Source organism: Numenius arquata, chromosome Z, assembly GCF_964106895.1.
Source record: "Numenius arquata chromosome Z, bNumArq3.hap1.1, whole genome shotgun sequence".
Classification (NCBI taxonomy): Eukaryota; Metazoa; Chordata; class Aves; order Charadriiformes; family Scolopacidae; genus Numenius; species Numenius arquata.
Window position 1 is genome coordinate 52,873,760 of NC_133616.1, and position 12,127 is coordinate 52,885,886.

The 12,127-nt window shown below is 41.1% G+C and overlaps 1 protein-coding gene across 1 annotated transcript in view; it reads left to right on the forward strand.

The window, feature by feature from the left end:
* HOOK3 (hook microtubule tethering protein 3) overlaps positions 1 to 12,127 on the forward strand; it is an 88,456-nt gene that overhangs the window by 57,932 nt on the left and 18,397 nt on the right. Inside the window, exons 12-14 of the mRNA XM_074166684.1 lie at positions 2,557 to 2,667; positions 5,645 to 5,732; positions 6,303 to 6,372. Of these exons, the coding sequence (XP_074022785.1) occupies positions 2,557 to 2,667; positions 5,645 to 5,732; positions 6,303 to 6,372 (269 nt within the window). The remainder of the gene's footprint in view (positions 1 to 2,556; positions 2,668 to 5,644; positions 5,733 to 6,302; positions 6,373 to 12,127) is intronic.

A 12,127-nucleotide genomic window follows, 5' to 3' on the forward strand; every position in this document is an offset into this window, starting at 1 on the left:
AGCAACGCGTGTCCCTAAGACTTGATAGCTTTTTCTCTGTACCTGGCCATCTTAGTTATTAAAACAGCTAGCTTCAAATTCTATGAGCAGATTGTAAATACAGTCCAAATTATTTCACCAGAAAAAAAAGAATTTGAACGAGAAAAATGCTGAAATAAGAGACAGTCAAAGGGAAAATTAAATGTAGAAAGCAATGGCCTTTCGCACATAAGTAGTATCATGTTTACTGGCAACAAATGTTTCGCTTCATTAAACAGCTGTGCATGTGATGTAGTTGCGTAACCTCTTATTTCACCAACAATAACAATTTTGGAAAGGGCAGTCCCATCATTTGCGTTGCAAAAGGACTCCTGTTCTTCATCATTCCCTGTGTTTCACGAGTAGGATTTCATGTCTGAGGAGCTGTTGAGCTGAAACTGGCATAAAGCTCTGTGACAGATGTGAGTTTTCTTCACCTAACCACAGTGCCTCAAAATGAACACACAGTGTGTTTGCCTTCAGTGTCTGTAATGCAGGGCTCCTCTTGAGACCTGCCTGTAAATCATGAGCTGTCACAAAATTAATTTCTGGGAATACTAAATTGTGCTATAAGAATTAAGCCAGGTATAAGGATTCTGATGTTATGTTACTGCTGAGCACTAGTGTGCCCCTGTAGTGGAATGTGTCTCGTCTGGTGTGTGAAGGATCCAACCCTACTCATGATGATGCTGTCAGAGGAGTTATTTCTTTGGCTTAGAAGCTCTGACTTCTGCAGATGAAAGTGCTTGGTTCAAACTCCTATAGTGATCTGCAAGAAAATCACATCTTCACTCCACCCAGCAGTTTCTGTGAGATGAGGTTAGTGGTGGTGTATTGTGCTGGGAGATGTAATAGCATTTATTTATTTAAGAGGTTTTGCTCACTTTTCTGAAAGCAATCACAAGCATTTTCTAAGAAACTTTTGATTGTAGCATGAAGAATTGAAATGTGAAGATTCCAGGATGATTTTTTGTAATTTGAATTCAGCCCCTTTGTGCATGTGCATTCTGATATATTTTTAACAGTATGTCTTGCTTTTCTTTGCTGCAAGATTCCTGCTTTAATCATTCCACACATCAGATAATGCTCAGTAAATGTAATGGCAGTTCTTTTTTCTTTTTTAATCTTCTGCGTTACCATGTAGCTGTATATCTTTCTATACACTCCCAAGTCCTAATTCAAGACAATTTATATCCTGCTGTGTTTTTCTACATACCATTATCATAGCATGACTGATTACAAACATTAATGTGTTTGTTTCCATTTGAGGTGAAAATATACCTATTTTGCAAGTGGTGGCACAATCACAGTTGAAGGCCTGCTTTTTTTTTCTTTTACCTGCAGTTATTCTGATAGCCCCAGTGTTAGATGTCACATCTGAGAAATGAAATATTTTCATATCTAACATTTTTTTTTTTTTTAATCTGACAATCTCAGAAATGGCAGGCCTGTGCTTTTTTTTGCAGCCTTTAATTTAACAACAACAGCAGCAAAGTTCTTTTCTAAGACTTAAGACAATGTAGATTTTTAGGCCTGGTAGTTATTTTGCTATAGCTATACACATTGAACATAAAAGGTAATTAGAACCATTAGACAGTCTTGATGTAGGTATGGCTACTGCTTTGCTTCACAATTTAAGTTAATCACTTTCTCAGTTATCTAAAAGACATGAAAAAGCCTTCTTATGAATTGCTTCAGAAGAATCTGTACGTCTTTAGCTGAGTCTTCATTCAGCTTTTGTGTTTGCGGGTTAGTCTTTGTTCAGCTTACTTGCTTCCGTGCTCTCTGCATTGTGAGCTTTACTAATGTTCTGGGAATGAGCCTTTGCTAGTAAAGGCTGAAAGTCTTGAAAAGGCAAGACTTCACTGATTTGCCTCCTGTTCACTGATCGTTTCTGCTCAGCTTTTGGATTTCTGCTTATGTAATTTTAAAAGCTCTTTACTGATCTGTAGTGGAAAGTATACATGCAACTTTACTAGCAATGTTTGCGTCTGAAGTACAGAAAACTGTTTGTGAGCCTGTGGCTGAATCTTTATATTAGTGTATTAAAAACGGTTAGGAAAATCTCAGGTTAAGGAATGTTACCTGATTGCATAAACTGGTGGTCTAATTCCAAGGGAGGCTTGTGAAATAGATTTAACAAAAGGTGTAGATAATTTGATTCCGTCAGTTTTTTCTTTTTCCTAGCTTCTCAGAATGCAGGAGCAGGTTTTTTTTTTAATTTTCCTAAGCTCTTTGATCCATAGAACTATATAGCTTTTTCCTATAAACCATGCTTGGGCTTAAATTCTTGTTTTCAGATGTACTGAAAATACTTCACAGTTTTTGCTTCTTTTGCTTGTGCTGAGAACCTAATATTTGAATGCTGTTGATTTTGCTGAAACACAGAACAACTGATGAAAGCAGTTTTTAGTATGTCCTATAGGTAACTATTTCACTTGTTTACAACATGACTCATGGTGCATGGTGATTGGCTACTTTGTCTTGTGTATTTTGTTTTAATATTTGCAGAAAAATTATTGGTTCTTGTTCTCACAGGCAGTTGAACTACAAAACAGGTTATCTGAAGAATCCAAGAAAGCTGATAAATTAGATTATGAATGCAAACGACTGAAAGAAAAAGTAGACAGCCTCCAAAAAGAAAAAGATGTAAGTGCCAAGGTGTTGTTTTTTTGGTAGTAGCAATAGCAACTTTTTGTCCTTTATAACACAGAGATATGGTAATTATAATTAGCCATTTACAGCAAGCTTTTTAAATTAGGAAGCCTTTTTTCACTTAAAATTTTCTGATGTTTGTGTGCAAGGTCCTTTTTAAACCTAAGAACTGTACAGCATGGAATAAAGTGACTGTACAGAAAAGTTTGCAACCCATTTTTAAGAGGAGAATCTTTCATATTTGGGATCTGAAGTTGTTTCTTGACCATTTACCATGAGAAGGTTAATAAACACCCAGAGTAATTGTAATGTATTCTGAAAAACCATTTAAAGTAGGGGTTCTGTGCTATTTTTCTGTTGCATTTTTAAAGTAGGGGTTCTGTGCTATTTTTCTGTTGCATTTTTTCTAAAGCATTCTTTGAGGTACCATCAACATGCTTCTCTTTCTGGCGTTATGACTACTGCAGCAAGAAGCTTAGGAGTCGTGTAGAGGGACGTGTCCTTTGTGATGATCTTGCCTTTTATGACAGCTCCTTGTTGATCTTTCTTGTACTGCCAACATGGAACACACAGGATGGATACCAGTCTATTCCCTTCCTCACCGTCATTTGCTGTGATTCTGCGATTCATTGCTCTGTCCTCTTTTGCCAAGACTGATCCTTCAGACCTCTTTTGCACACTCTCATTTTTCACCAGGTTATTTTGACTTGTAGCATAGTATATGCAGGTGCTCAAACTACCTCAAACAAAGGCCAGCACTTTGAGTTCGCAATTTCTTAGGCTTATTTTAAGTTCATCTATCCATCTGTCAGAATCTCTGTAGTCTTTCCCCTCAATAGTCATGTTTCCTGTCCAATTCTTTCCAAAATTTCCAGCCCCTGCACTTGAATAGCATTTGAACCGAAAGTTTTCAGCTATATTCTGTTCATAGGTCTTTGATTTCCATATCTTATTAAATTTTCAAACTATTGTGGACATTTGTCCTTGATGTCACTTGCATCTGCCCTTCAGATTGTACTGTGCTTTGACTTTCTTTCCTGCTTCTTATTTAAAGTTTGTTTTTCCAGTTTTGTTATGTTTGACCAATGGTAAGGTTCCGTCTGTGGCTTACACATTGCTTGGTGGACCATTTCATCTTGCACAAAGGATCTGAATTGCAGGGCATTGTCATACAGTTTTCTGTTTTACTCCCTGGCAAGTAGTATTTTTGGGGGCACATTGTTTTCAATACGTTCTTTTGAATGGAAATGGCACCTGTGAGAAGCGCAATGGATGTGAACCTGTGAGACTCCAGCTGAAGACAGCTGGAGTCTCTCAACATTTGAATTAGTGATTCGCTACCTGTGTTACCTACTCTTTCTGTTTCTTGTTGTCACATATGTACCACAGGACCAAAAGGATGTACCATATATGCCCTCCACAGGACACAATTTACTAGTGGTATCTTGTCAGTTATATTTTGGAAAGTTACTGAAATTGATTTTGTCCTTTTCTTTGTGTTCTGGCAAAGTATGGTAGCATGTTTAATATCTTCAGCTCTATAGCTTGGAATTTTACTTCTGTGGTGTGTTGTATGATAAGTACTAAGATAACTTGATGAGTTGATTTTGCCTGCAGTGTACAAATGAAGCCCTAGAGCTTTTTCTATTCATTAAAATGTTCTGGCATTTAATTAATCAACCTGGTATTTTCTGACTGATGGTAGCAGACTGCAAAATCCTTGCTTTCAGCAGCTGAGTTTGAGCAGTCTTCTGTGTGGCTGTTCTTCTGTACTGTTTATGGTAAAAGCAGTTTTTTCACCTGTGGGGTTTTTGAAATGACTTTCAGTGCTAATAGAATGTACACTTTATTCAAATTGTTCTGACAGTTGCACCAGAGTTCACCTTGCAGGATTCAGAAGTACAGAAGCCTCTGTCAAACTTCACCAAAATGTTCTTTGCCAAAGTGATTCCATGTCCTGGATTTATTTGGGCTGAAATATAAAATATACCTGAATCATACTGCAAATGGGATGAAATGCGAGGAGCTGTCAGCTAACACAATTACATACCTACACAGAGCCAAGGTCTGCTCTTGATCTTTTAGTAATACTGGACATGTCTGATTTTGGAGCAACCTACAACTTGGATCTTTACATAGTTGCCATTTCCTTGATTCATTTTGAATCTTGGCAACCTTCTGGACAAAAACTTGATGCTCTCTGTAGGTTCTCGATTTTTGCCAAAAGGGGCTTGTACCAAATTGGGAGAGTATTTAAAAATCAAGATATTAGTGATGTTACTGAAGAGCCCATCGTCTAGATCCCAAGGTGGTCCAGTCCTCTTCTTTGGTTCTCTTTGGATTGAGCCTCAAGTGACTAGTTTTCTTCTGAAGCTAAGATGCTGGTGAATGGCAAGACCAGTTGACACATAGGAGGAAGGGGATATGGAAATGCTGCTCACACTTTCACTGTTAAAAGACAAACAAAGTGAAGTTAATGCAGTTTGTTTGTTATGTTGATTGTGTACTCATCTGCTTTTTATTTCACTCCTGGATAAACTGTGGTTTCTTGGTGAGGGAAAAGTCTATGATCTCTTAATTCACTTCTCTTTCCCTTGGAATCAGTTACAATGAGGGGAAAGAGAGGATGGCTGAGTTGGTGGCCCCACTGGGTGCTGTTTACCACCTGGTACCGAACTTTGTGTCACTAATATCTTGATTTTGTAACCTTATACCCTGATATTTTTACCCCCATAAGTGTAATGCAGAGCGGCAACCCTTCTCAAAAAAATCCACTGTTCATGTGGAATATATAATATTTATGTTTATTCTGTTATGAAATAGAATGAGATGTCTTAATTTGAAAATCATATCTAGAATTGCATTAAATTCTTTTTAAAATGTTGAATGCTGTGTCTTTTGCAATTTGTGTACTGGTAAAGACAGATTTATAGTGCCAAGACTAATACTCATTCTCTTTCCAATTATTCAGAGATTAAGAACAGAAAGGGATTCTTTGAAAGAAACTATTGAAGAGCTCAGATGTGTACAAGCTCAGGAGGGTCAACTCACCACGACAGGTAAAGGATAAATAAGGAGATTAAAAGCATCTTTTCTAAAGTTTACAGCACTTCTCTGGAGAATATTGAATGCCCTTTTGTTTAGCACAGAAAAACTTAAACTCCTCTAAGATCAGCAGTGAAAAACTGATTTGACTATTTATAACTTTGTAATTTAAGTCAGTCAGAAATTTTAGTTTCCTTCCCAGTGTGGTATTTTTATAATGTATTTCAGATTTCTGTGTAGTTACCTAATTTTATTTAGAGAGATACTAAGTTTTCTCATGTGTGTCTGTTTCATGTGTTGCAATTTATTTCTATCTGTGATGTTGCACAGTTCTGTAGTTCTTAGATAAGCTAATGAGCAGAAAATATACCTCAAAATCACTTTATCAGAATGGATAAAGACAGAAATATTGATTATTCTCCAAATTAATTGTCCTTTTCTGTCTTGCTGTAGCTTGACTTTGCTGACAATTTTCCATTGTCTCACATTAATCTAAAACTAAACTTCCAGAATATTGTTTACTTCTGGTCTTTTAAAGAAAGTCACTGGTCTGCTTGCTGAATTTTTTGCTTTTCCTAACCCAGGATTGATGCCTCTGGGAAGACAAGAGCCTTCAGACAGTTTAGCAGCAGAAATTGTTACTCCAGAAATAAAGTAAGCTAATTCATGTTTTATTTTATTAACCTTTACAGTGTACTCATACATGATTAGTTATTTTTCAGTGTTAGAAACTTTCTACAATTAACGCTTGGGATTTTTTTCTCTTTTTTTGGATTTCTGCACAACAGGAGCTGTTATTTTTAAGACAAAAGTCAGTTGACTTCTCTTGAGTTTGTAGTGTACTCCAAAAAAAAAGGAGAACAAAAAACCCTTTTATCCTCACATTGTGTCTCTTATTTTTCCCTCAGAGAGTTCACATAACTGCATAGGTGCATTAATAATGCACATAGGTGCATTAGCAGACAAAAATATTTGTAACAAGCATGTGGTTTTGTACAAGGAATAAATGACTAACATTTTGAAAGGAAGAGTAGATTACATTATAATATATATTAATATATATTATGTATACTCTGTATATAATTGTAAAAAAAAATCCATTTTGTATCATGGAAATTTTTTACAGCCTATTAAAAGAAAGAACAGCAGTGGCAGAGCTGAGAATTATTGTATCTTAAGATGTTGCAGGCTGTGTTTAGCCTTGCCAGTATGTTAAAAATTTTTAAGAAGTCACGTCTCAGAAATCTGTTAGCTCTTCAGAATAGATTTTCTTTTATCTCTACCAATACTGATACAATATTTTAACACTTGGAAAGCTCAGTATGGATCAAAACATACCATTCAGTAGTAAAATAATACCTTTCTAGAAAGCTAATAATAGAAAAGATTTGTTTTTCTTCCAGCTGTGCTGCTGCACCTTACTACAAGAGCAATTCTTTTTAGTTTTGTTCAGAAACAACAAAGACAAGAAAAACATTTTGAGGCAGTATTAGTTAAGTATGGAGTTACTGCATAATCCTTCCACATGATTGTGTGAGAGAAGACAGGACCCTAAATGCTGTAAATATTCGTGCATAGCCTGTGGTTTCACTGACTCCTCATCTTTGGCTCATGAGGATGAATCCTGGATTTTATGCAAGCATACATCTGTGCAGACTGTTTGCAGCTGCTAAGCTTGGCCTCCATGCCTACTACCTGTTAGAGGTGAACAGTAGCAGTGGGTGCTGTGGGACTGGAACTTCCTGATCTGGTGGTCTGGACTGCTGCTTCTGCTGATGAAGGGGCACAAGGCAGCCCACCCACAGGAGTAGCTGCTATTGCTCTCTTGTTCCCTCCATGGTGACAGAGCATGGGTCTGTGCTCAAGCACCTTTCTCCATCTCATATAGAAGACCAGCAGACCAAATGGGAGAGTTTTGTAAGGCAGGCTGTCTGTGGCCTGTCAGTTGCACCTGAGGAAATCAGCAAGTGACGTGAGGAGTTAGCAGGGCTCATTGAAAGAGCTTTCAACTAGATTTGAGGGGGGAAAGGCATGAAAGGTGGGAAAGGCAAGAGATAAGCCTGGGGGTAGCACAGTAATGCTTGAGGGACAGTCTGTGAGCAAAGTCCTTCAGTCTGCTCCACAGTGAGCACATTTGAAATGTCCCTGTACTAATGCATGCAGCACCTTTGCATGCAGCATCTCAGTGGAGGGATGGGATGGAGATGCACATGGCAGCAAAGACGTAAGGGTTGTTGATGCATTAGAGACTGTGGAAACACCTGAGAACAGTCACACAGTGATTAGGGCTTCTCCCCACAAAAAAAAAGGTGGGAGGATCAATAGCTCAACTGAAGTGTGTCTACACTAATGCACGCAGCATCGGCAACAAACAGGAGGAGATGGAAGCCATTGTGGAGCTGGAAAACTATGATATAGTTGCAATCACAGAAACATGGTGCAATGGCTCACACAACTGGAGTGCTGCAATGGGTGGCTATGAACTCTTCAGAAGGGATAGACAAGGAAGGAGGGGCAATGGGGTAGCCGTGAATATGTTAGGGAGTATTTTGACTGTCTAGAGCTTGACAATGATGATGAAAGAACTGTTTATGGGTAAGAAACAGGTGAAACGCCAACAAGGCAGATATCATGGTAGGAGTCTGCTATAGACCATCCAACCAAGATGAAGAGGCAGATGAAATATTTTGTAAACAGCTGGGAGAAGTCTTGTGATTGCTAGCTTTTGTTCTCATGGGGAGCTCAACTTACCAAGTGTCTGCTGGAAATACAAACCTGACACAGTTAGTGAGTGAGCCAGCTAGGGGAGGCACCCTGCTGGACCTGTTGTTTGCAACAGAGAAGGAATGTTGGGTTATGTGATGGTTGGAGGTCATCTTGGGCAGAGCAATCATGAAATGATGGAGTTTTCAATTCTTGGAGGAGTAAGGAGGCAAGTTAGCAAAACTACTACCTTGGACTTTCAGAGGGCAGCCTTTGGCCTGTTTAGGGGCCTAGTTGACAGAGTCCCTTGGGAGGTAGTCCTGAAGGGCAAAGGAGTCCACAAAGGCTGGAAGAAAAAGAAGAAGAAAATCTTAAAGGCTCAGGAGTAGTCCATCCGCATGTGTGGAAAGATGAGCAGGCAGGGAAGAAGACCAGCTGGCTAAACAGAGAGGTTTGTCTGGAACTCAGGGGCCGGGGAGGGGGAAGAGTTTATGACCTTTGGAAGAAAGGGCAGGCAACTCAGGAGGACTAGAAGGGTGTCATGAGGTTATGCAGGGAGAAAATGAAAAGGGCCAAAGCCCAACTAGAACTTATTTTGGCTACTGCAGTAAAAGGCAATTAAAAATGTTCCTACAAATACATTCAAAAGAAAAGGAGGGCTAAGGAGAATCTCCATCCTTTATTGGATGCCAGGGGGAGACATAGTGACAAAGGATGATGAAGAGGCTGAGGCCTTCTTTGCCTCTGTCTTCAGTGGTAAGACCAGTTGTTCTCAGGGTACCCAACCCCCTGAGCTGGAAGGCAGAGATGGGGAGCAGAATGAAGCCCCCATAGTCCAGGGGGGCTTGGACTTGTAGCAGGTTAGTGATCTGCTGCACCACTTAGACACACACAAGTCTATGGGGCCAGATGGGATAAACCCACGGGTACTGAGGGAGCTGGCAGAAGTGCTCACCAAGCCACTTTCCATCGTTTATCATAGAATCGTAGAGTCATAGAATGGTTTAGGTTGGAAGGGACCTTAAAGATCATCTTGTTCCAATCCCCCTGCCAGGGACAGGGACACCTCCTACTAGACCAGGTTGCTCAAAGCCTCACCCAGCCTGGTCTTGAACACTTCCAGGGAAGGGGCATCCACAACTTCTCTGGCCAACCTGTTCCATTGCCTCACCACCCTCACAGCAAAGAATTTCTTCCTAAGATCTAATCTAAATCTCCCCTTTTTCAGTTTAAAACCCCTTGTCCTATCGCTACACTCCCTGATAAAGAGTGCCTCCCCATTTTTCCTGTAGGGTCCCTTCAGATACTGGAAGGCTGCTGAAAGGTCCCCCCGGAGCCTTCTCTTCTCCAGGCTGAACAACCCCAACTCCTCAGCCTGTCTTCATAGGATAGGTGCTCCAGCCCTCTGATCCTGTTTGTGGCCCTCCTCTGGAGCCATTCCTACAGGTCGTTCCCGTGCTGAGGACTCCAGAACTGGATGCAGTACTCCAGGTGGACTCTCACCAGAGTGCAGTAGAGAGGCAGAATAACCTCCCTCAACCTGCTGGACATGCTTCGTTTGATGCAGCCCAGGATACTGTTGGCGTTCTGGGCTGTGAGCACACATTGTCGGCTCACGTTGAGCTTCTCATCCACCGACATCCCCAAGTCCTTCTTGGCAGGGCTGTTCTCAATCCATTCTCTGCCCAGCCTGCATTTGTGCTTGGGATTGCTGAGACCCAGGTGCAGGACCTCGCATTTGGCCTTGTTGAACTTCATGAAGTTTGCATGGGACCATCTCTCAAACCTGTCCAGGTCCCTCTGGATGGCATGCCTTCCCTCCAGCGTGTCGACCACGCCACACAGCTTGGTGTCGTCAGCAAACTTGCTGAGGGTGCACTGAATCCCACTGTCTATGTTGCTGACAAAGGTGTTAAACAGCACCGGTCCCAGTACTGACCCCTGAGGAACACCACTTGTCACTGGCTTCCACTTGGACATTGAGCCATTGACCTCAACACTTTGATTGTGACCATCCAGCCAATTCCTTATCCAGTGAGGATGGGTTATGAAAGGCAGGTCCTGCTTGACTAACCTGATTGCCTTCTGTGACAAGATGACCTGCTTAGTGAATTAGGGAAAGGCTGTGCATGTTGTTTAACTGGATTTTAGTAAAGACTTTGACACCGTTTCCCACAGCATTCTCCTGGAGAAACAGGTCAGTTGGCTTGGATGGGCATATTCTTCTCTGTGTAAAAGGCTTGTCTGGATGGCTGGGCCCAGAGAGTGATGGTGAATGGAGTTAAATCCAGTTGGTAGGTAGTCACAAGTGGTGTTCCCCAGGGCGCTCAGTATTGGGGCCAGTTCTGTTTAATGTCTTTATCAATAATCTGGACAAGGGGATCGAGTGCACCATTAGAAATTTTGCACATGACACCAAGTTGGGCGGCAGTGTTGATCTGCTTGAGGGTAGAAAGGCTCTACAGAGGGATTTGGACAGGATTGATTGATGGGCTGAGGCCAATTGCATGAGGTTCAACAAGGCCAAGTGCCAGGTCTTGCACATGGGTTAGAACAACCCTATGCAGCACTACAGGCTTGGGAAAGTGTGGCTGAAAAGTTGCCTGGTGGAAAAGGACCTGGGGATGCTGGTCAACAGCTGACTGAATATGAGCCATTAATGTGCCCAGGTGGCGAAGAAGGCAAATAGTATACTGGCTTGTATGGCCAGCAGGACTACGGACATGATCATTCCCCTGTACTTGGCACTGGTGAGGGTGCACCTTGAATACTGTGTTCAGTTTTGAGTCCCTCACTACAAGACATTGAGGTACTGGAGTGTGTCCAAAGAAGAGCAATGAAGCTGGTGAAGAGTCTAGAGCACAAGTCTTATGAGGCTCAGCTGAGGGAACTGGGGTCATTTAGCCTGAAGAAAAGGAGGTTGAGGGGAGACCTTATAGCTCTCTCCAACTACATGAAAGGAGGTTGTAGCAAGGTGGGGGTCCGTCTCTTCTCCCAAGTAGCAAGCAATAAGATGAGAGGAAATGTCCTCAAGTTGTGCCAGGGGAGATATAGATTGGATATTAGGAAAAATTTCTTCACCAAAATGGTTATCAAGCACTGGAACAGGCTGCCCAGGGAGGTGCTGAGTCATCATCTGTCACCATTTGTCACAAAATCAAATTTAGACAGGTGATAAACTCAAAAGAAACTTTATTCTAACCAAAATTGTTCAGCAGAGAACCAACTGGAAATGAGGTATCATCAAGATCATTTAACACTCCAAGAACATTAGTGAACCACAGATTCAGAGTGTATGAGGAATTAATGCTCATGACTGACTCAAGAATTCTTAAGCTTTAGAAATGATGATTCAAAAATGTGCACAATCACTCGCCTAACATGAGGGCTGTCAACCTGTACAGGAGATGAACTGTAGGTGGCATCCCAGCCGATGGGGAGAGTCCCTGACTGCCGACCCACTGCTTCCAAGGACAACTCAAATTTTGCCTTCCAGTGGGCTCCATTTATACCCTAATGAAATCTGATCTGTGGTCATATATGGTCACGCCCACCTCTTACTGGCTGAAAGCCACAAGTTCCTCACCTTTTGACTATGCTGTGACTGAAACGCTGTATATCCTGACCACCACCCTGTGGGCGTGACAAAAGTTGTGGTGGAAAGTTTTCATGGGCTTTTGTAGGGTCTTTGTTTAAGTCTTTGTCA